The 25,125-nt window shown below is 38.7% G+C and overlaps 1 protein-coding gene across 15 annotated transcripts in view; it reads left to right on the top strand.

The window, feature by feature from the left end:
* Nucleotides 1–25,125, top strand: part of COA1 (cytochrome c oxidase assembly factor 1) — a 131,530-nt gene that overhangs the window by 31,688 nt on the left and 74,717 nt on the right. Inside the window, exon 1 of one of the 15 annotated variants that reach the window (XM_089917842.1) lies at nt 11–17,424. The exons of the other annotated variants lie outside the window; for them this stretch is intronic. Coding sequence (XP_089773968.1) covers nt 17,345–17,424 — 80 coding nt within the window. The 5' untranslated portion in view covers nt 11–17,344. Of the gene's footprint in view, nt 1–10; nt 17,425–25,125 lie in introns of those variants that run through there. 15 annotated transcript variants of the gene reach the window in all.

Below are 25,125 nucleotides of genomic sequence, written 5' to 3'. Positions count from 1 at the left end.
ATGTAAGTGTGTGTGTGATAGTCTGTACCTGTGTGTGTGTGTGTGTGTGTGTGTGTGAGAGGGAGAGGGGGAGAGAGCACGAGCGCTCAGTAGCTGTGTGTAATTTTTAAAATCCATAAATATATTTTGCTTCTTTTCCTGGTCTCTTCCCCTAATTCCTCCTTATTCTCACCTGAGGGCTGTTTCTCTACTTCACCTTTGGATAGAAGTAGTAATTCTCTACCTAGGCTTTACACATTTAAAACACAGATCTGACCGTGTTAATCCTGTGCTTAAAATCTTACCGGTCTTCCCATTGTTTCAGGATAATACAAATTCCTTAGGCTGGCTTCAAGACCCTTCAAGGTCTTGATTCTGCTGAGGTTTTCAGTCTCATCTCCTTTCATGGAAGCACACACACTGTTTGTCCCCTGTCATGCCAACCTGCAGTAGTTTCATCTCTTTGGCTATGACAAAGTTTTATAATGGTTTACCCACATTTGGCAATTTATTTTTTCCATTCAGTCAAGACTTATTGAATTCCTGATATTGCGGGCACTGTTTTAGGAGCTGGGCATATAATGTGGAAAAAAACCCCAGCCCAATCTATAGTCCTTTTGAAAAATAACAGCTTGACTGAGATATAGCTCACACACCATAGAATTATAAAATACACATAAATTTTTAGTGCATTCACAAAGCTGTGCAACCAACACCCCAATCAATTTAAAAACATTTTCATCACTTCCAAAAGACGCCCTGTACCCATTAGCAGGCTCTCCTGATTTCCTCCTTACCCCACCCCACTCGTAGACCTAAGGAACTATTAATCTCCTGAATATATATTCAGCTATTCCGGACAATTCATATAAATGAAATCATAAAGTATGTGACCTTTTTTGATTGTCTTTCACTTAACATTCATGTTCATCCATGTTGTAGCATGTACCAGCACTTCATTCCTTTTTATTGCTAGATAATATTTCATTGTATGGCTATACCATGATTTATTTATCCATTGGTCAGTTGATGGACATTTGGGTTGTTCTGGCTCTTACAAATAATGTTACTGTGAACATTCATGTACAAGTTTTTGTGTGAACGTCATGATTTCATTTCTCTTGGGTATATACCTAAGAGTAGAATTGCTGGGTTGTATGGTAATTCTACGTTTAACATTTTGCGGAAATGCCAGACTTTTTTAGAGCAGCTGCACCATCTTATATTCCTGTAAGCGGCGTATGAAGGTTCTAATTTCTTCCCATCCTTGCCAACACTTGTCATTATCTGCTTGCTTTCTTTTTTTCTTAAATTCTAGCCATCCTAGTGGGTGTGAAGTGGTATCTCATTGTGGTTTTGATTTGTAGTTCCCTGATGGCTAATGACGGTTGAGCATCTTTTCATGTGCTATTGGCCATTGGTATATCTTCTTTGGAGAAATGTCTATGCATATCATTTGCCCATTTAAAAATTTGGCTATTTGCTTTTTATCATTGAGTTGTAAGAGTTCTTTATATATTCTAGGTCCAAGTCCCTTATCAGATATATGACAGTCATGTGGATTATGCTATAGTTCCTGTAAATGGAAAACACATGAGGTTAATTTTTTACTCTTCCTAGAGACCATGTTATAGATCTGCGGAGTAATTTAGAGTGAATTACTATGTGGGAAATACTGGGCCCAGGAAAACTGATGGGAAGAACCTGTGAGCAGCATTTTACGATTTGAAAAATGCAGCAAGTGGAAACAGTTTATATAATTTTCCCATTCCCTACTGAGTTTTGTCTTCTCCGTATTGATTTGTACGAGTTCTTTGTGTAGAGATGTTAACCTATTGACTGTTAGATATGGGGCAGATATTTTCAGTCTGTTTGCTTGTAAACTTTGGTTTTGTATCTTTTACTATGCTAAAGCTTTACATTTTTGTATAGTCAAAGACTGTCAATCTTTTCCTTTAAAAGGCTTCTGGGGTACTGATGTAGTTTGGGATACTATTCTTAAATGATGGGAGTTACAGAAACCGACACAGTAGTTCCCTGGTTAGTGTGACATCTGAGTCCATGGTACTATATTTAACTTTACAGGCAGGCCTTATTTTATTGTGCTTCATTCTATTGTGCTTCGCAGTTACTGTGCTTTTTACAAATTGAAGGTCCCTGGCAAACGTGCATCAAGCAAGTCTATTGGTGCCGTTTTTCCAACAGCGTTTGCTCACTTCGTGTTTCTGTGTCACATTGCGGTCATTCTCACAATATTTCAAACTTTTTCATTATTATTATATTTGTTATGGTGATCTGTCATCAGTGATCCTTGATGTTACCATTGTAATTGTTTCGGGGTGCCGTGAACCGTGCCCATATAAGACAGTGAACTTAAATGAGAAATGTTATGTGTGTTCTGACTGCTCCACCAATTGACCGTTACCCCGTTTCTCCCTCTCCTTGGGCTTCCCTATTCCCTGAGACACAACAATATTGAAATTGGGTTAACTAATAACCCTGCATTGGCCTTTAAGTGTTCAAGTGAAAACAAGTATTGCACTTCTCTCACTTTAAGTCAAAAGCTGGAAATGACAAGCTGGTGAGGAAGGCGTGTCAAAAGCCTAGATAGGCTGAAAGCTAGGCTTCTTGCACAAAACAGTTAGCCAAGTTGTGAATGCAAAGGAGAAGTTCTTGAAGGGGATGAAAAGTGCTACTCCAGTGAACACACAAATGATAAGAAAGCGAAACAGCCTTATTGCTGATATGGAGAAAGTTTAAGTGGTCTGGATAGAAGATCTAGCCAACCACAGCACTCTCTTAAACCAAAGCCTAAATTCAGAGCAAGGCCCTAACTCTCCTCAATTCCGCGAAGGCTGAGAGAGGTGAGGAAGCTGCAGAAAAGTTTGAAGCCAGCAGAGGTTGGTTCCTGAGGTTTAAGGAAAGAAGCCGTCTCCATAACAAAAGTGCAAGGTGAAGCAACAAGTGCTGATGTAGAAGCTGTAGCAAGTTACCTAGAAAATCTAGCTAAGATAATTAATGAAGGTAGCTACGCTAAACAGTGGATTTTCAATGTAGATGAAACAGCCTTATCTTGGAAGAAGATGCCATCCAGGACTTTTATAGTTAGAAGTCAATGCTTGGCCTCAAAGGACAGGCCGACTCTGTTAGGGGCTAATGCAGCTGGTGACTTTACGTTAAAGCCAGTGCTCATTTACCATTCCGAAAATCCTAGGGCCCTTAAGAATTATGCTAAATCTACTCTGCCTGTGCTCTTTAAATGGAACAACAAAGCCTGGATGACAGCACATCTGTTTACAATATGCTTTACTGGCTGTTTTAAGCCCACTGTTGAGACCTACTGCTCAGAATAAAAGAGTCCTTTCAAAGTACTGCGGCTCATTGACAGTGCACCTGGCCACCCAAGAACTCTGATGGAGATGTACAATGAGATTAATGTGGTTTTCATGCCTGTTAACTATTCTGCAGCATATGGATCAAGGGGTAATTTCGACTCTCAAGTCTTACTATTTAAGAAATACATTTTGTAAGGGTAGAGCTGCCAGAGATAGTGATTCCTCTGATGGACCTGGGTGAAGTCAATTGAAAACCTTCTGGAAAGGATTCACCATTCTACTTGCCATTAAGAACATTGATGATTTATAGGAAGAGGTAAAAATATTAACAGGAATTTGGAAGAAGTTGATTCCAAACCTCATGGATAACTTTGAGGGGTTCAAGACTTCAGTGGAGGATATAACTACAGATGTGGTGGAAAGAGCAAGAGAGCTAGAATTAGAAGTGGAGCCTAAAGATGTGAGTGAACTGCTGTGATCTCAGGATAAAACTTTAGTGGATGAGGAGTTGCTTCTTGTGGATGAGCAAAGAAAGTGGTTTCTTGAGATGGAATCCACTCCTGGTGAAGATGCTGTGAAGATTGTTGAAATGATAACAAAAGATTTAGAATATTACATAGACTTAGTTGATAAATCAGTGGCAGGGTTTGAGAGGATTGACTCCAATTTCAAAAGAAGTTCTCCTGTGGGTAAAATGCTGTCAAACAGCATTGCATGCTATAGAGATCATTTGGGAACGGAAGAGTGAATCGATGCGGCGGAGGACTTCATTGTTGTCTTGTTTTAAGAAATGGCCACGGCCACCCCAGCCTTCAGCACCCACCACCCTGATCAGTCAGCGGCCACCAACGCCAAGGCAAGACCCTCCACCAGCACGAAGATTACAACCGTCTGAAAGCTCACACGGTGGTTAGCATTTTCTAGCAATAAAGTATTTTAAAGTTATGTACATTGGCTTTTTTTAAGATACGATGCTGTTGCACGCTTAATAGACTGCAGTATAGTATAAACATAACTTTTTTTTTTTTTTGTGGTACGCGGGCCTCTCACTGTTGTGGCCTCTCCCTTCGCGGAGCACAGGCTCCGGACGCGCAGGTTCAGCGGCCATGGCTCACGGGCCTAGCTGCTCCGCGGCATGTGGGATCTTCCCGGGCTGGGGCACGAACCCATGTCCCCTGCATCGGCAGGCGGACTCTCAACCACTGCGCCCCCAGGGAAGCCCTAAACATAACTTTTATAGGCACTGGGAAACCAAAGAATTTGTGTGACTCACTTTATTGCAATATTCGCTTTGTTGTTGTGTTCTGGAGCCGAACCCACAATATCTCCAAGGTGTGCCTATAGAGCATTCATTGTTTCAGACACTTGTGCCTCCCTATCTCTCTGCCTTGAAAAATATGCTAAAATCTGCTTCAGCTTTATTGATTGGTTCATTTAATTTTCTATTTCAAACGGACTCCTAGAAGTTATTTCCTTATTCTCATCGTCATGTTTAGTCTACTGCATTAGATTTGTGAGAGCTGTATTGGACAGTTGGTCATCAAATAGTAGGTACTTGTTACATGCCAGCAGAAGTTTATTTGAAGATTTTATGTGTGCAGAGCTTGAATGTAACTGCTGGTTCTGTATTGATTGGGGCATGCTGGGAACAGTAGTTTTATAAAATCCTGTTAACGTTATTTTAGTGTTTGTTCTTCTCATTTCATTGGTTTAAAGGTAGTAGTGATTCAGGTATTTTTAGGGTCTCTGAACATTTTGAGTAACTGAGGAGAGCTACATACTGTAGCTCCTTAGAAAATTTGCATTTCTATTTTACATGCAATATCTAGGGCTTCATTGTTTCCCTGTGGCCTGATTTGTTAGGAGGACTCTGTGTTTCTTGCTCTAGTGTTTGTTTTTTTTTAAATTGTGGTAAAATGTACAGAACATGAAACTTAGCATTCTAACCATTTTAAGTGTACAGTTCAGTGACATTAAGTACATTCACGTTGTTGTGCAACCATCACCACCATCCTCTCCAGAACTTTCATTTTCCTCAACCGAAACCCTGTATACCTGTTAAATAATAACTCCCCATTCCCCCCTCTCTCCAGCCCCTTGTAACCACCATTCTACCTTTTGCCTCTGGAATCATAAAATATTTGTCCTTTTGTGCCTGATTTATTTCATTTGCATAATGTCTTTAAGGTTCATCCATATTGTAGCATATTGCAGAATTTTCTTCCTTTTTAAGGGTAAAATTCCATTGTATGCATATATCATATTTTGTTTATCCATTCATTAGTTCGTAGACATTTGGGTTGTTTACATCTTTTGGCTATTATGACTAGTGCTTCTACGAACATTGGTACAGTTATCTCTTTGAGCTCTTTTGAGTGTGTACCGTAAGTGGAATTGCTGGGTCATAGGGTAGTTCTCTGTTTAATATTTTGAGGAACATTCATATGCTTCAGTGTTTTTCGTCATTCACATAGAATATGAGATTTAAATAAAATGTGTAATTTAGGCAAGTATTAATTACCACATTTACCTTTCTAAAACTATAAATTCAAAGAGCCATCTCCTAGTTGAAGGGATGTAGGGGTTTTTGTCTTAGGACTTGGAGATCTTGGAGTTTTAAAATTATGTACTAGAATTCAGATTAAATAACAGGTTTATCTGGATAGGTTCCCAAATCCTAAACTTCTTTATGATCTAAGCTCCTGGTTTTTTTTGTTTTGTTAACTCTGTGTATTCAGTCTTTTTGGGCAAATTACCCATCATGGCAGATGGTAAGATGGAGGTGAGTTCGCATACTTGTTGCAAAGTTCTGGATTGTTCTGTTACCATCCTGCTGCTTTAGTTGGATACTCCGGCAGTTACTCAGGTATGCTGTGAATACTGCTGCTTCTGACAAGCAAGTTCACCTCCGCCGGTGCAGAGGTATCCATGTCATTAACTAGTGAAGGATGGGAAATGGCCACTATTATTCTGTTATTACTGTACAAGCATTTTTTCAACGATTCCCTTGATGTTGGAAGTGTAAGTTGTTTTGGGTACGGGGATCCCTCTCAGTAACTGGCCTCCCTGAGATAAATGGGGAAGTGTAGATAGACAGCAGTATGACTCAACCAGATCTTAGAAAACTAAGATCTCATGCCTGCCAGACCCTCCCTCTTCCCCTTCCCCTCATTTGCAACATCTTTCATAAACTCCTGTTTCGTATTTCCTCATCACTGTTACAGCCCCACCCCCATGGTAAACAGCAAGCATATTATCAGGAGAGATGGAAGGAACAAATATGTTAATGTGACTTTTGCTCTCAGTTTGGGTCCATTTGTCATCTGGGCTCTCACCTGATCATCCATCTTGTGGGCTCTTGGCACCTTATGGCATTTGGCATCTACAGATGCACTAGAAAGGTCCCCAAATGCATTTGGATGCTCCAGACTCTTGGAACTTGAATATAACTTAGATTTGTATGTGATTTCCCTAGCATCCAGCAAATACCAAGATTACACAGATGCTGAGTACCCACCATGGTCTGTTTATGCCTCAGCTCTTTGAGTAAGACAAAACACAATCCCATAAAAATGCCTTTGTAAGACTTTTTTTTTGAGGTTACCAGACAAAGGTGAATATTAATTCCTAGTTTTTGGTAATAGATTGTTACCTTTCATTAGACTTTTCGATACTAGGGACAAAGTGATTTACTTCTAGTGTACGTCAGTAGCCTTTAGAAACACTTCCAGGTCCATATTTAAATATTTCAAGATTAGGACCTTTCAAATTTTATTTGGGCCACAGGCCTTTGGGCTATAAATGGCAAAACTGTTGAATTTTATGTGAATACTTTTGCATTTTAACTTCATGATTTTTTCTCCTTTCTATAAACATATGGCACTATTTTTATTCTTAGTCTGTATCTGTCTTTTAAAAATTATCATATAGTAAAATTGACTGTTTCACCTTTTGGTTTAGTTCTGTGAATTTTTATTTTTTTAATAAATTTATTTTACTTTATTTTTGGCTGTGTTGGGTCTTAGCGGCTGCACGCAGGCTTTTAGTTGCGGCGAGCGGGGGCTACTCTTCGTTGCGGTGCGCGGGCTTCTCATTGCGGTGGCTTCTCTTGTTGCGGAGCACGGGCTGTAGGCGCGTGGGCTTCAGTAGTTCTGGCACATGGGCTCAGTAGTTGTGGCTCATGAGCTGTAGAGCGCAGGCTCAGTAGTTGTGGCTCACGGGCTTAGTTGCTCGGCCGCGTGTGGGATCTTCCTGGACCAGGGCTTGAACCTGTGTCCCCTGCATTGGCAGGTGGATTCTTAACCGCTGTGCCACCAGGAAGCCCCTTAGTTCTGTAAATTTTAATACATGTATAGATTTGTGTAACAGCAACTATAACCAAGGTATACCTCACCTCAAAAACTACCGTGTGCTATCTCTTCATCGTCACCTTTCCCTCACCCAGGTAAGCAAAACCAAGAAAGTAAATGTCATTTTGTGCTTTTTATTTAGGGAAACAGTAAGGTTGTGTCCCTTTTTCTTTCTCTTTATCAGTGATTTTTATCCAAATGTGATGAGGCTAAAAAGGATAAAATAAACATAATCCCTTTTCATTTTCTTTTAGAAACTTGCAGACTTTCTCACAAACTTGATTAGGAATAAAAACATTTTCCTTGTGATTCCTTCCAGAAGGTGGCAGTGTTGTGCTATAATAGGATGTAAAGATCTTCTGCTGGAAAATATCAATAATTAAGTTTTTACTTCAGGAAAACAGGACAGTTAATTAAGAATTAACATTTAACTCTAGAATCTGTTTTCTTTGAATCAGTTCCAAAGTCTGTCTTATTTCTAGCAAAGCAGTCTGTGGATAAAATCATCCTTTAATTCTTTCATATTTGTTTTCAAATAGTTTTAAATGTTTGCAGAGGTAGGAGTTAACTTTAAGGTTAACCTTTGTGGCAAGAATAACTCCAGTGTTATGGATGAATCTGTGAGTCACAGAATAAGTCGTATCAGTGAGACCTCAGGTGTTTTATATTTCAACCTTCTTTGTCACAGGTAGGAACCCCATCTGTAACATCCCTCACAACTGGTGGCATTAATTAGCAGATGGAGCAGATGCAGAAGAAAGATACAGATTTTGATTGCCAGCATCCTGAGTTTGAAGCTTTAATGGAGATACTCAGTGAGAAATGATGAAGTGGAGCTTGTGAGACATTCACACTTAGGTGACTCACAGGTTTTCAAACCTAATCCACTCAAAAAGGGATTCCCTTTCTTCTTATACTTCCAGCAGCTTACATCTGACAGTATATATACTTCCCTGGGCATTGGGTCCACCATTTATCCAGATGCTCACGCAGGGTACTTGGGATCATCTTTAAGACCTCTCAGCATTCTCTTATTTCTACCTCTCAGGTAGAATTTCTCACACCTGGTTACTTCCTCTCTACCTCTGTCATCCTAGTCCACACAACCTTTCTCTCTCACCTGGATACTGCTTTCTAATTGGTCTGCCCAAATGTGTTAATACTTTATTTTTCACACAAAAGATGTTCTAAAAAATATAAAATCTGATCACGTCAAACTCCTGCTTGAAACTCTTCTATGGTTTGCCTTTATACTCAGAATAAACCTGAAATATTTAACTTGATCCACCACAATCCTCCCTTCCAGCCCCACCCCCTGATCTGGCCTCTCTGCTTACTGCTACAGCCTCACATCATGCCAGTTCCCTTGTTCACTGTGCTCCATCCTCTCTTTATTCCTTGATTGGAGGAGGGGAGGAGAATAGAGCAGGGAGACCTGTTTTTAAGCCAACATGCATTTTAGCTAAAGAAATGATGGCTTAGTAATTTATTAAAAGTTCGTGGCTCATGGGGACATTTTCATAGCAATCAAGAACTCATCGCTTTGTCACTTTTCAACACCTCAACTTAAATCTAGGGATAAATGCACATCTCAGTTCAGATTCTGTGTCGAAAATAAATTTATATTCTGACTAAGAAAAGGAAATTTAGGAACAGGCAGTCATTACCTGTTATATTCCAAGTGTGGCTAATCCTTTGTATTTGAGAGCTTTCACGCAGTGTGTCTAAAATGACTCTATTTTTGTAATTTCATCCTTCTAGCGTTTAATTATGCATTCTTTGTTTTTCACGTGTGTGAGTCTTGCCTCAGCAACCAGTTGGACCACACCACCATCTGGGGCTTAGATGCTGTTGGTGGCATCCCGAATAAGTGATAGTTGTGCAGCCTGTTCTTGAGTTTCTTGCTTCCCAGGGCAGTTCATTCCTTTTTGGGATAGTTTTGTCTGTTAAGAAGTCCTTCTCTATCTTGTACCAGATCTCTGGTTTGCAGTTTTCCCACACTGGTTCTAGCTTTCCTTGGAGGCATAGAGAACAAGCCTAACTTCTCTTCCCCCATTAGCTCTTTAGCTGTTGAAGTAGCTGTTGTAGCTCCCAGCATATTCCCCTTGATAAACCGTCTCAGCTTCTTCAAGTATTTCTCAGTGTTTTCACTCTTCGGGGCACTTTCTACTGACTGTCTTCTAGTTTAGTGTTTGAAAGTGTGTTTTGAGACTACCTGCAACACAGTCACTTAAGATACTTGTTAAAACGAAGATTCCTGTTGGATTAAGATGGTAGATTGACTTCTGATCTTGCTCCCTATTGAAACCCCACTAAAACTAGTAAAGATCCAAAGGCCAGAACGTTAGGAAAGGAGATAAGAACAGTACAATTTGAAAAACTGAAAAGCCCAAGCAAGAGTGAATGGAAATTTATCTCGACCCCCAAGAATCATGACCCGGAAATTGGCAGAAGGAAAAACTGAAGCTAATTATATTTACCCTGTAAATCCTCAAGAAGCTCAAGAACTGGGCAGTGCCAGGTATTCCTGGAAATTGGGATACGAGGGAGATAAAATGAGGAAGACTGGGTGAGTATTGCTGATTAGTAACTCCCAGTGGATGCTGTTCGCCTTGGGACAGATGCTGAAGACTCTGGATAGAGTAGCATTTCCTTATGGAAGGCATTCCTAGAATTTCTCAGGAAATTTTATGTTTATTCGAATCTCAAATCCCGAGGAAAGTCATTTAAAAAATCAGGAAAATAAAAAAGGATTTAAAAATTTCCCAAGAATTAAAGCTTAACATATTATTGGATACCATTGGTTCTGAGAGTTCCACTGGCATCCAGTGGGAAGCAAGAAAGGGGCATGCTGACACTGAGTAGAAAGTAAAGGTCTAGGAACTGAGACAGAAACATCTGGGAGAAAAGCATCATGGTTTAATCAGTTGGTCTTACTCATAGTTCTTGCCATCTTATACATATGTTTTCATTGCTCTACCTGCTGCTAACAGATATTCTTACAAGTAGAATAAGTTTATATGCATTATAAATCCGATGAGTGGTGTCCCAAGAAATAACAAAATTGGGAGCAAAATAAATCTGTAAACTGGCAGTTACAACATAATATTCTGCGTAGTACTGTTAACCTTGCTATGAGATCTCAATGTTGTATATATAAATATTACCCGATAATGTTTGTTGGTGTTTTCAAGTTCAGCATATTCACTGATAGACTGTGGGTTTTTTTTTTTTTTTTTTGGAAATAACAGAGGAATTGAAAAGAAGGTTTGAAAGTTTTTGTGGAGTACTCCAGTATGAAATGAGAACTTCATCTAAAAGCTGAAATAGTAAAAGCGGTATTTCAAAGCAAAACCAAAACCAGAGTAAGCAGACAAAATAGTTTGTTGTAAAAAAAAAAAAAAAATAGGAGTTTACATGAAGCAATGTGTACCCTAACACTCAACTTGAGAGATGCTTTTTGATACACTCTGAATTTGACCAATGTCAACACAAATGAATGAAATTTTTCTGCATCTGGAATATTTGTTATGAAAGACTATTGAACAGGACAGGTAATACATGGTACATTTAAAAATTTCATTTTTAGAATGATAACTTCTAAATATTTTACAAGGATTTTTACGAGGATTTTTATTTGGCATTTATTTTGTATTAATGTTTCTTTTATAAGGTCTTTTTTTCCCCTCAGATTTCTTGAGGTATAATCGATGTATAACATGTAAGTTTAAGATGTACAACGTGATGCCATTTGTAGCAACATGAATGGACCTGGAGATTATCATATTAAGTGAAGAAAGTCAGACAGAGAAAGGCAAATATCATATGATATCACTTATATGTGGAATCTAAAAAAAAAGTGATACAAATGAACTTATTTATAAAACGGACTCACAGAGTTAGAGAATGAACTTATGGTTACTGGGGAGAAGGGTGGCGGGGGGAAGTATAGAACAGATTGGGAGTTTGGGATTGACAGGTACACACGGCTATATTTAAAATAGATAACCAACAAGGACTTACTGTATGGCACAGGGAACTCTGCTTAATATTCTGTAATAACCTAAATGGGAAAAGAGTTTGAAAAAGGATAGGTACATGTATATGTATAACGGAATCACTTTGCTGTACTCCTGAAACTAGCACAGCATTGTTAACTATATTCCAAAATAAAAAAAGATGTACAACGTGATGATTTGGAACACGTGTATTTCGAAATGATTGCTACAGTAGGGTTAGTTAATACCTCTGTCATCGCACATAATTGCCATTTGTGTGTGGGTGTGTGGTGAGAACATTTAAGATCTACTCTCTTAGCAACTTTCAAGTATATAACACAGTATTGACTGTAGTCACTATGCTGTACGTTAGATCCCCAGAATTTATTCATCTTATAATTGGAAATTTGTACCTCTTGGCCAGTATCTTCTTATTTCCCCAATCCCCAGTCCCTGACAAACACCATTCATTCTCTGTTTCTATGAGTTTGGCTTTATAGGTTCCACATATAAGTGATTTCAGACAGTAAATGTTTTTCTCTAACTCATTTCAACTCATAGTGCTCTCAAGGTCCATTGATGTCCCAAATAGAATTTCCTTCATTTTTTTTAATGACTGAATAATATTCTAGTGTATGTGTATATATCCGTTTCTTTTCTTTTTTTTTTTTTTGTGGTACGCGGGCCTCTCACTGTTGTGGCCTCTCCCGTTGTGGAGCACAGGCTCCGGACGCACAGGCTCAGCGGCCATGGCTCACGGGCCCAGCCGCTCCGCGGCATGTGGGATCTTCCCGGACCGGAGCACGAACCTGCGTCCCCTGCATCGGCAGGCGGACTCTCAACCACTGCGCCACCAGGAAAGCTCTATATATTCATTTTTTATCCATCAGTAGATACTTGGGTTATTTCCATGTCCTCAGTATTGTGAATAATGCTGTAATGAACATGGGGAGTATGGATATCTCTTGACACAGTGATTTCATTTCCTTTGGAAGTATACCCAGAAGTGGGATTGCTGAATCATATGGCAGTTTTATTTTTAATTTTTTGAGGAATCTCAACACTGTTTTCCATAGTGCTCTACCGATTTACATTACTACCCAAAATACACAAGGGTTCCCTTTTCCACATTCTTATCAACACTTACCTCTTGTTTTTTGATCATACCCTTTCTAATAGGTGTGAGGTGATACCTCATTGAGGCTTTGATTTGCATTTCCCTGATATTTAGTGATGTTGAGTATCTTTTTATGTACTTGTTGGCCATTTGTATGTCTTTGGAAAAATGTCTATTCAGGTCCTCTGCTCATTTTTTAATCAGATTATTTGCTTTTTACTATTGAGTTGTATGAGTTCTTTATATTAACCCTTATGAAATATGTGATTTGCAAATATTTTGTCCTGTAGATCACTTTTTCATTTTGTTGATTCTTTTGCTGTGCAACAGTTTTTTTTTTTTTTAATTTTCTTTATTTTTGGCTGTATCGGGTCTTCGTTGCTGCGCGTGGGCTTTCTCTACTTTTGGTGAGCGGGGGCTACTCTTCGTTGCGGTGCACGGCCTTCTCTTTGCAGTGGCTTCTCTTGTTGTGGAGCACAGGCTCTAGGTGCACGGGCTTCAGTGGTTGTGGCACACGGGCTTGATAGTTGCGGCATGCGGGCCTTAGAGCACGCGGACTTCAGTAGCTGTGCATGGTCTCAGTAGTTGTGGTGCACGGGCTCTAGGGCACACTGGCTTCAGTGGTTGTGGTGTGCGGGCTCAGTAGTTGTGACTCACGGGCTCTAGAATGCATGTAGTTGTGGTGCATGGGTTTAGTTGCTCCATGGCATGTGGGATCTTCACAGACCAGGATCGAACCTGTGTCCCCTGCATTGGCAGGTGGATTCTTAACCATTACTCCACCAGGGAAGTCCCAAAGCTTTTTAGTTTGATGTAGTCCCATTTGTTGATTTTTCCTTTTGGTGTCATATCTAAAAAAATCATCACCAAGAAAATGTCAAGGATCTTTTAATCGTATTTTCTTCTAGCAGTTTTATGGGTTAAGGTCTTACATTTAAGTCTTCAATATTCCATTTCTGAGTTCATTTTTGTGAGTAGTGTAAGAGAGGGTTTTGCTTTTGTTCTTTTGCGTGTAAATATCCAGTTTTCCCAGTAATATTTAATGAAGAGACTGTCCTTTCCCTATTGAGTATTCTTGACTCCCTTGTCAAATATTGGTTGACCACATATGCATGGGTTTATTTCTGGGCTCTCAATTCTGTTTCATTGATCTATGTGTCAGTTTTTACGCAGTATCATACTGTTTTGATTACTATAGCTTTGTAATATGGTTAAAAATCAGGAAGTGTGTTTTTTTTTTCTTTCTCAGGATTGCTTTGGTTATTTAAGTCTTTCATGGTTCCATACAGATTTTAGAATTGTTTTCTATTTCTGTAAAAAATGCCATTGGAATTTTCATAGGGATTGCGTTAAATCTATAGATGGCTTTGGGGTAGTATGGTCATTTTATTTATTTATTTATTTGGCTGCGTCGGGTCTTAGTTGTGGCACACAGGATCTTTGTTGAGTCATGTGGGATCTTTTTGTTACAGCATGTGGTTGGCTCGGGTTTCTCTCTAGTTGCAGCACTCAGACTTCTCTCTAGTTGTGGGGCGTGGGTTCTGTAGTTGTGGCGTGCAGGCTCCAGAGAGTGTGGGCTCTGTAGTTTTGTGGCATGCGGGGTCTCTTGTTGAGGCGCGTGGGTTCAGTAGTTGTGGCGCGCAGGCTTAGTTGCCCCGTGGCGTGTGGGATCTTAGTTCCCTGACCAGGGATTGAACCTGCGTCCCCTGCATTGGAAGGCAGATTCTTTACCACAGGACTACCAGGGAAGTCCCAGTATGGTCATTTTAACAGTGTTGTCTTCCAGTTTATGATCATGGGATATAATCCATTTATTTGTGTCTTCTTCAGTTTCTTTCATTAGTGTCTTATAGTTTTTAGAAAATAGATTTTTCATCTTCTTGGTTAAATATATTTCTAAGTATTTTACTGTTTTCAGTGTTATTATAAAGGGGATTGTTTTCATTTTTCAGTATTTCATTGTGAATGAATAGAAATGCAGTTGATTTCTGTATGTTGATTTTGTATCATGTAATTTTACTGAAATTGTTGATTAGTTTTAACAGATATTTGGTATAGTCTTCAGGATTTTCTATATATAAGATCATGTCATTTGCAAACAGAGACACTTTTCTTCTTTCTTTCTGATTTGCATGCCTTTTATTTCCTTTTCTTGGCTAATTGCTTTGGGTTAACACTTCCAGTACTGTGTTGAATAGGAATGGTGAGAATGGGCATCCTTGTCTTATTCCTGATCTTACAGGAAAGACTTTCAGCATTTCACCATTGAGTATGATATTAACTGTTGTCTGGCCTTTATTATGTTGATGTATGTTTCTTCTGTGCCCTCTTTGTTGAGAGTCTTTATCATGAAAGGCTGTGGAATTTTTGTCAAATGATTTTTCTGCATCTATTGAGATGATACTACAATTTTCAACCTTCATTCTGTTAAGTCACATTTGTTGATTTGCAGATGTGGAACCATTCTTGCGTCCTGGGGATAAATTTCAGTTGAACATGGTGACCTTCTAATGTGCTATTGAATTGAGTTTGCTTGTATTTTGCTGAGAATTTTTGTATCATATTCATCAGGTATGTTTACCTATAGTTTTCTTCTGTTGTAGTGTCAGTATCTGACTTTGGTATCAGGATAATGCTGGCCTGGTAAAATGAGTTTCCTCCTCTTTGGTTGTTTGCAAGAGTTTAAGAAGGATTGTTATTAATTCTTTCAAATATTGGGTAGAATTTATTAGTGAAACCGGCTGTTCCTGTTGTTAGGAGTTTTTTTTATTACTGAATCAGTCTCCTTGCTCCTTATTGGTCTGTTCACATTTTTGGTTTTTTCATGATTCAGTCTTGGTAGGGCTTTTGTTTCTAGGAGCTTGTCCATTACATCTAGGTTATCCCAATTTGTTGGCATACAGTTGTTTTATAGTAGTCTCTTCTGATCGTTTGTATTTATGGTATCGGATGTAATGTCTCCTTTTTCACTTCTGATTTTGTTTGAGTCTTCTTTTTTTGGCTAAAGGATTTTGAATTTTGTTTATTTTGTCAAAAACCAGCTCTTAGTTTTGTTGATTTTTCTGTTATTTTTCTGGTCCCAGTTTTACTTACTACTGCTCTCATCATTGTTATTTCCTCCCTTCTGCTAACTTTGGGCTTAGTTTGATCTTCTCTTTCTAGTTTCCTGGGGTGTACGTTTAGGTCGTTTATTTGAGATCTTTCTTTTTCTTAATATAGGCATTTAGAGCCGTAAACTTCCCTCTTAAAACTGCGTTTGTTGCATCCCATGCATTTTGGTATGTTGTGTTTTCTTTTTCATTTGTTTCAAGATTTTTAAAATTTTCTTTTTGATTCCTCCTTTAATCCATTGGTTGTTCAGGGATGTGGTGTTTAATTTTCACACATTTTTGAATTTTCCAGTTTTCCTCCTATTAATGATTTCTAGTTCCATACCATCTAGGTCAGAAAAAGGTACTTGGTATGATTTCAGTTTTTTAAATTTGCTAAATAAGACTTGTTTTGTGACTGCATGTATGATCTGAGTTGGAGTATGTTTTGTGTATGCTTGGGAATGTGTATTCTGCTGCTTTGGGGGTGGGATGTTCTGTATACTGGTTTTCTGTCTGGGTGATCTATCCATTTAAGTGGGGCACCAAAGTCCCCTACTATTATTACACTGTTGTCTGTTTCTCCCTTTGTATGTGCTTAAGATCTGTAGTTGCTCCATTGTTAGATGTACATACACACAAACACATATTGTTGCTCTGTCCTCTTGGTGAATTTGACCCCTTTGTCATTATATAGTAATCTTCTTTGTCTCTTTTTTCAACTTTTGGAATAAAGTCTATCTTCTCTGAAATAAATACAGCTACTTGTGCTCTCTTTTGGTTTCCATTTGTATGGAATATCCCCTCTGTCCCTTCATTTTGAGACTATGTTTGTACCTAAAGCTGAAGTTTGTCCCTTATATGCGTCACACAGTTGGGTCTTGTTTTTTATTTGTGCAGCCACTCTGTACCTTTTGATTGGAAAATTTAATCCATTTACATTAAGTAATTATTGATAGGTAGGGACTTATTAATGCTGTCTTATTGTTTTCTGGCTGTTTTATAGTTTCCTTGTTCCTATCTTCTGCTGTCTTCCTTTGTAAGTTGATGATTTTCCATAGCTTGATTCCCTTCTCTTTATCTTTTCTTTACCTACTGCAGGGTTTTCTTCCTTTGTTAATATTAGGCTTATATACAACATCTGTAGATATAACAGTTTATTTTACGCTGTTAACAGTTTAACTTTGAATACATACAAAAATGACCATTTTATCTCTCCATCATTTATGTTTTTGATGTCAGGATTTATAACTAGTTTACAAGTAACTAATGGTAGCTATAGTTATTTTTCATACTTTTGCCCTTTATTCTATATATGGAGTTAAGTGGTTAAAACACCAACATATTACAATATTAAAATATTCTGAATTTGGTTATATACTTACTTTACCAGTCTGTTGTATATTTTCATGTTACTAATTAGCATCCTTTAATTTCAGCTTGTAGAACTCCTTTCAGCATTTTTTGTAAGGCAGGTATGGTGGTGATGAACTCCAGCTTTTGTTTGCCTGGGAGCATCTTAACCTTTCTTTCATTTCTGAAGGACAACTTTGCCAGGTAATTTTTTTTGTTTGTTTTTAATTTTTGGCTGTGTTGGGTCTTCGTTGCTTTGTGTGGGCTTTCACTAGTTGCGGCGAGTGGGGGCTACTCTTCGTTGCGGTGCATGGGCTTCTCATTGCAGTGGCTTCCCTTGTTGTGGAGCATAGCCTCTAGGTGCATGGGCTTCAGTAGTTGTGGCTCGCGGGCTCTAGAGCACAGGCTCAGTAGTTGTGGCGCACTGGCTTAGTTGCTTCGCGGCATGTGAGATCTTCCTGGACCAGGGATCGAACCCGTGTCCCCTGCGTTGACAGGCGGATTCTTAACCGCTGCGCCACCAGGGAAGTCCCTGTCAGGTAATATTCTTGATGGGAAGTTTTTTTTCTTTCAGTACTTGTGCTTGGGGTATATCTTACCCCCTATTCTGGCCTGTAGGTTTCTGTTGAGAAATCCACTGATGGTTTTATGGGAATTCCCTCATAAGTGAGGATTTTTTTTCCTCTTACTGCTTTTAAAATTCTTTGTCTTTGATTTTTAGACAGTTTTGAAATGTATTTTGGAGAAAGACATTTAGGATTGAATCTTTTTGGGGAACTGTGAGTTTCATGAACTTGGACGTCCAAATCTCTCCTCAGATTTGTGAAATTCTCAGCCATTATTTCTTTAAATAAGCTTTCTGCCCTTTCTCCCTTTTTTCCCCTTCTGGGACTGCAGTAGTACATAGATTATTTCTCCTAATGGTGTCCCATAGCTCATATAGGCTTTCCTTATTCTTTTTCATTCTTTCTGTGTTCTTCTCTGAATGGATAATTTAAACAGTCCTGCCTTCTACTTCACAGATTCATTCTGCTTGATTCATTTTTTTGATGTTCTCTGTTGTATTTTTCATTTCATTCATTGTATTCTTGAGCTCCAGAATTTGTTTGGTTCTTTTTAATTTCTATCATTCTATTAAACTTGTCTTCTTTTAAAAAAAGTTTTGTTTCCTGATTTTATTGAGTTGTCTTTCTATGTTTCCTTGTAGCTCCCTGAACTTCCTTAAAACAACTGCTTTGAATTCTTATTGTGTAAATTGCTGTTCTCCATTTCTTTGGGTTTGGCTACTAGAAAATATTGTTTCTTTTGTATTGTTACGTTTTCTTATTCCTTGAAATCTTGCATTGTGTCTTCACATTTGAAGAAGCAGTCACCTCCTCCAGTCTTTACTGAGTGGCTTTTAGAAAGAAATACCTTCTGTCACCCATCAGGGATTCTGAGGCTTTCTCATACCTCTTCTATGCGTACACTTGCTCCACATTCCTTGTACTCTCTTGTGGCAGAATTCTTAAGCTTGTATGCCTTCTCTTTGTCCTACAAAGCTCAGTGGGTGCTGACAGCCTCCCTTTTGCTTTCCCTAGGCCAGAGCTCAATGTTCAAGTTTGTGGTTTCTCCTAAATTGGCTTTCTAGGCATGCTCACTAGCCATCTGCAAAGGCTTGCTCTTGCTGCCATGGGGAGCATTCAGGGAGCTGTCTGTGGGTGGGAGGGTTTATGGGTGAGGCATGTGGGGTGCTGGGGGTGCCCAGGAGCCAGTTGTGGGGATGCACTGGAGAGGCATTCCCAGTAGCTCATGGGCAGACCTGTAATAGAGTCCACAAAGTGGTTAGTATGATCTCTGTCACTTTGAGGTGTTCACTACTGACCCCTGGCTGTTTTTCTCTTAGCCGCTCACTGCCCTGAGCTCACAACTCGGTATTCTGGATGGGGCCAGAGAAATGGGCCTCACTGGCAGCGTCCCACACAGCTGGTGAAGCCAAGCGCTCACATGTTCTCATGTTCCCCTGCAGGAGAAATCACTGGGCAAGAAGGGCTCTCTTGGCACTGAGCCCTGCCCCCTTGTGGGAGAGATGGTACGTTAAGTCAAACATTTCCTCTTACCCTCCTCACAGGGTAGTTTTGGTCTTTTTTGTTTCAACGGTGTGCTGGAACATCTCTCCTGGACTCCTGGATTTCTACAAAGGCTCTTTTGTCTGTGGGTGGTTATCATAATTGGTGTTCTTTGGGGAGATGACAGTAGAAAACTCCTGTTCCGCCATTGTGATGATATCACTCTCTCCTAAAGTCTTTTATCATCCCATGACTAATTCAGATAGAGATCATTTTTACATGTTTTTCTGATACATAATCTTACCACAGTATATTGGTTCATAATAAATGTGCATGGATTTATTACTGGATTTTTTAGAAACAGAAAACCTTTGAAACTTTTATTATAACCTTATTGCAGAAAAATGATTCATTATGTATTTTTATGGTCACTCATTATTATTTAAAAATAAGTGAAGTCTTATGAAAAATAGAGAATAACTTGTGATTTGGGAAAGTTCGGTTTCTTGTTTCCGAATCCCAAAGAATTTGGAAATAATATTGGGAAATAAAAGTCATAACTGTGATGGAAATAGAAGAATAAATGATTTATGCATACTGAATCTGGGGGCATTGCCTCACCCCCACTCCGACTCTCATCTCCATTTCTCTTCTAGGTTCATAGAATGCTGGTAGCCAATAGGAGATTGAAATGTTCTCAGGGGTTTCTAAGTAGCCGTAGAGAAAACACCTGACATGAATTTCTTTGAAGATCTAAATTACCAAGCCCCACCCACAAGTTCAATTACAAGTTCTTTAGTCCCCTGCTCTTAATCGTAAGCAAACACCCAAGTATTACCGGTTATTTGAGGAAAGCCTCTTATATCGAAGATAGAAGATGGGAACTGAAACAAATAAACAGGGAAAAGCACTTGGAAGAGACTTTGCAAGGAGGCAAGGAAACTCTCCCCATTATTAATATATTACGAAAGATAAGAGATGAGGTGGAAGTAAAAAAAAGGATTCTGTAAAAGGCATAATCAGACAACAAAGAAAAGAATTTAAAATATTATAGTAGAAATGAAATTTTAGGAGCACTGTAAGATAATGTTCAGGAAATCTCCCAAAAAGTAGAGTGAAAAGACATGTGGAAAATAAAAGAGAGCGCACTTAGCAAACTATTCCTGAATTTCAATACCCATACCAAGAAGATCCAGGTAAAAGAGGAGAAATGAAAAGGAGAAAATAATAAATAATTCAAGAAAGTTATCCAAAATTGAAGGTTAGAGTTTTCAGATTGAGTGTGCCTACTGAGTGTCCAACCGAATAAATGAAAATATACCCATGCTAAGATACATCATTAGGAAACTTCGAAACACTGGAAGGCAAAGAGATGATTCGAGAATGCAAAAAACAGGTTATGTATAAAGGATAAGGAATCAGAATGGCTTTGGATTTTTATGCAGCAACCTAGACATGAGAAAACAGTGGAGCAATGCCTTCAGAATTCTGAAGGAAAATGATTTTGAACTTAGAAGTATGTACTCAGCCAAATTATGGCCAACTGGAATAAAGATATTTTCAGACATGCAAGGTCTGAAAATATTTACTTCTCTTGTCCCCTTTATTAAAAACTACTGGAAGGAATTCCCTGGCGGTCCAGTGATTAGGACTCTGCTTTCACTGCTGAGGGTGTGGGTTCGGTCCCTGCTTGGGGAACTAAGATTCTGCAAGGCGTGTGGTACAGCCAAAAAAAAAAAGCTATTGGAGGATGAGAAATGAGAAACACCAATTGAGAGTAAATTAAGAAAAAGGAAGACAGTGGGGTATAGGAAACAGGAGATCCAAGAAGGAGGGAGATGAGGGGAATCCCCAGAGCTACTTTTAGGAGATTCCAAGGTGCTGGCTGTGTACTGTATATAGAGGGCAACCACTCCAGTTGGAGGGCTGTGAATCAGGACCTAGAAATGCAGAATTACCAAGGTGCTTGCTGTCACGGTTGTCTTTTTAACCTGAGGACAGAATACTCTGGTGAGCTTGATCCAGAATTTATCTGTTCTTAGCTTGCCTTGACTATGTACTATGGAAGTTCCAGCTTTCCCCTCATGCCCTGCTGTGTGGCTCAGTTGAGGATACTTGTTTCACCTCTCAGATATATTCTGCTTTGACCTACTGCTAAGTTCTGGTGGGTGGCCGTAGTGAGCTTAGAAACAAAAGATGAACAGAGCCTGCTCTCTCATCTGTATTTCTGTTGTAGGTTCAATGATGCTAGCCTACATTACCCAGCTAGAAGCCTTGACTGTGGTTGACCTGTGTTTTCCAGGATTCATGTCTTTGCCTCATAACTTGGCCTCATAACTCATAACTTTTCCAGAGACGAATTCTCTTAGCTTTCTGGAAAGCTGAAACTGGACAGTGACACAGAGACTGTTCAGTTTATCTTTCCCTATCCTTCCTTACTGTCCTTCATCTATAAGGGTACCATGCCCTTGTGTATCTAGGTTTGTGATTTCGATTAAGTTTTTAAAAACCAAAAATATATTGTTCAGGGATATATACATTTATATATGTATGTATGTATATGTGTATTAAAGGCAAAACTAATCTGAAAAGCAAGGGAATGATTAACACAGAAGTCAGAAGTCAGGCTAACAGTTACCTTAGGGGAGGCAAGAGGATGAGATCAGGGGGCTTCTAAGGTCCTGGTAAAGAGCAGTGTTTAAAACAGGGGCAGTGGATATATGGGAGTTTATTGTATTAATTTCTTTTTATATGCATAAGTATATAGGATATGTATTTGATACATATGAAATAGAAACTTTTTTCTTTTTTTTAAAATTGAAATGTAATGGTACAGATGAACCGGTTTGCAGGGCAGAAATTGAGACAGAGGTAGAGAACAAACGTATGGACACCAAGGGAGGAAGGTGGCCAGGGGTGGGGTGGGGGTGGTACTGTGATGAACTGGGAGATTGGGATTGACATGTATACACTAATATGTATAAAATGGATAACTAATAAGAACCTGCTGTATAAAAAAATAAAGTTAAATTAAAAAAAGGAATTTAGGAAAGATAGAATGAGATAGAGTATAGGAGGTAGACTGTTTTGGGCAAAAACGATGAGTTCTATATTGGGTCACTGTGTTTGTATTATCCTTGAAATGTTCAAATGGAGAATGATAGCCCTATCCTCTACATTTTTACAATGCATACCTTGTTGCTTCTTTAAACATTTATTTAATTCTGCCTTGTTTTATAGCCATTTGATATATTTGTTTCCCCAATGACATTATAATCTCCTGAGGGAGGAAACTAAGTTTTACTCCTATTTATTTGTGTACACAATTAACACATAGTTTTTCAAAAAAAAGCTATTTTAAAAATCTATCACTATTACATGATGGTACGCAATTCACTGACTTCTGGGCTTGATTCAGTTGATCTGTTTGCAAAGGCCCATTTCTTCCAACCTGCATCTCCTCTTACAATTCCATTTGTAATACTCCTGAGACTTTCACTTGATCTAATAAAGTGATCCTTACCAGGTGAAAGAAAAAAAAATTGAAATGTAGTTGACATATAGCAATTTATTGGTATTAGGTATACAACATGATTCGATATTTATATATATTGCAAAATGATCTACTCTCTTAGTAGCGACTTTCAAATATGCAATTTTGTTAACTGTAGTCACCTTGCTGTACATTACAGCCCCATGAGTTATTTATTTTATAACTGGAAGTTTGTACCTATTGACCCCCCTTTTATCTGTTTTGCCCACCCTCCACCCCCCACCCCTGGCCTCTGGCAATCACCAATCTGTTCTTTGTATCTGTGAACTTCTTTTTTTGTTTTGGATTTCATATGTAAATGAGATCATATGGTATTTGTCTTTCTCTCTCTGACTTACTTCACTTAGTGTAATGCCATTAGAGTCCAACCATGTTTTTGCAAATGGCAAGATTTCCTTCTTTTATTTGGCTACATAATATTCCTGTGTGTGTGTGTGTGTGTGTGTGTGTGTGTGTGTGTGTGTGTGTGTGTGACGTTTTCTTTATCCATTCATCCATTGAGGAGCACTTAGGTTGTTTCCATATGTTGACTGCTGTCATGTTGACTGCTGTCATGTCATGTTGACTGTTGTTGCCAAATGATGCTGCAACAACATGGGGATGCATATACCTTTTTGAGTTAGTGTTTTCATTTTCTTTGGATAAATACGTAGAATTGGAATTGCTGGATCATATGGTGGTTCTATTTTTAATTTTTTTGAGGAATCTGCATACCATTTTCCATTGTGGCTGCACCAATTTACATTCCTACTGACCGTGCACTAGGGTTCCCTTTTCTCTACATCCTCTCCAACACTTCTCTCTTGTCTCTTTTTTTTTTTTTTTTTTGCGGTACGCGGGCCTCTCACTGTTGTGGTCTCTCCCGTCGCAGAGCACAGGCTCCGGACGCGCAGGCTCAGCGGCCATGGCTCACGGGTCCAGCTGCTCCGCGGCATGTGGGATCCTCCCGGACCGGGGCACGAACCCGTGTCCCCCGCATCGGCAGGCAGACTCTCAACCACTGCGCCACTAGGGAAGCCCTCTTGTCTCTTTGATAATAGCCGTTCTAACTGTTGTGAGATGATATCTCATTGTGGTTTTGATTTGCATTTCCTTGATGATTAAGTGATGTTGAATATCTTTTCATGTGCCTGTTGGACATCTGTATGTCTCCTTTGGGAAAATGTCTATTCAGATTCTCTGCCCATTTTTAAAATCAGATCGTGTGTTTTTGCTATTGAGTTATGAGTTCTTTATATATTTTGGATATTAACTCCGTATCAGATATATGATTTGGAATATTTTTTCCTTTTTGGCAGCTTGCCTTTTCATTTTGTTGATGGTTTCTTTTGCTGTGCAGAAGCTTTTTAGTTTGATGTAGTCCCACTGTTTATTTTTGCTTTTGTTGCCTTTGCTTTTGGTGTCAAATCCAAACAATCATCTCCAAGATGATTGCTTACCACCTATGTTTTCTTCTAGGAGTTTTATGGTTTCAGTTCTTACATTCAATTCTTTAGTCATTTTTAGTTGACTTTTGTGTTACGTAAGATAGTGTTCCAGTTTCATTGTTTTTACATGTGGTTGTCCAGTTTTCCCAACACCATTTATTGAAGAGACTGTTCTTTCCCCACTGCATATACTTGGCACCTTTGTTGTAAAGTAACTGACCATATATTCATGAGTTTATTTCTGGGTTCTGTATTCTGTTCCATTGATCTATGTGTCTGTTTTTATGCCAGTACCATACTGTTCTGATTACAGTAGTTTTGTAATACGATTTGAAATTAGGGAGCATGATGCCTCTAGCTTTGTTCTTAAGATTTTTGTCTGTTTGTTCCATAGAAATCTTAGGATTGTTTTTTCTATGTCTGTGAAAAATTCCATTGGAATTTTGATAGGGATTGCATTGAATCTGTAGATTGCTTTGGTTAGTATGGACATTTTAACAGTATTAATTTTTGCAGTCAGTGAGCATGGGATATTATTTCATTCCATTCTGTTATTTCATCTTCTACAGTTTCTTTCATCAGTGTCTTAGATTGTTTTCAGTCCACAGGTCTTTAACCTCCTTGGTTAAATTGACTCCTAGGTATTTATTCTTTTTAATGCAATTGTAAATGGGATTGTTTTCTGAATTTCTTTCTCATATTATTAGTGTATAGAAGCCAACAGATTTTTTTCTATTATTGGTTTTGTATTCTGGAACTTTACTGAATTTGTTTCTTAGTTTTAACAGTGTTTCGGTGGAGTCTTTAGGGTTTTCTCTGTATAATATCATGTCAGCTGCAAAAAGTAACAGTTTTACTTTCTGATTTACCTTTTTGA

The sequence above is a fragment of the Delphinapterus leucas genome, chromosome 9 (genome assembly GCF_059928025.1).
Source record: "Delphinapterus leucas isolate spDelLeu-1000000601 "Yukka" chromosome 9, BTC_Dleu_Yukka2, whole genome shotgun sequence".
NCBI lineage: Eukaryota > Metazoa > Chordata > Mammalia > Artiodactyla > Monodontidae > Delphinapterus > Delphinapterus leucas.
The sequence above is the reverse complement of the archived record's forward strand: the minus strand, read 5'-3'. Positions and strand labels throughout refer to the sequence as shown.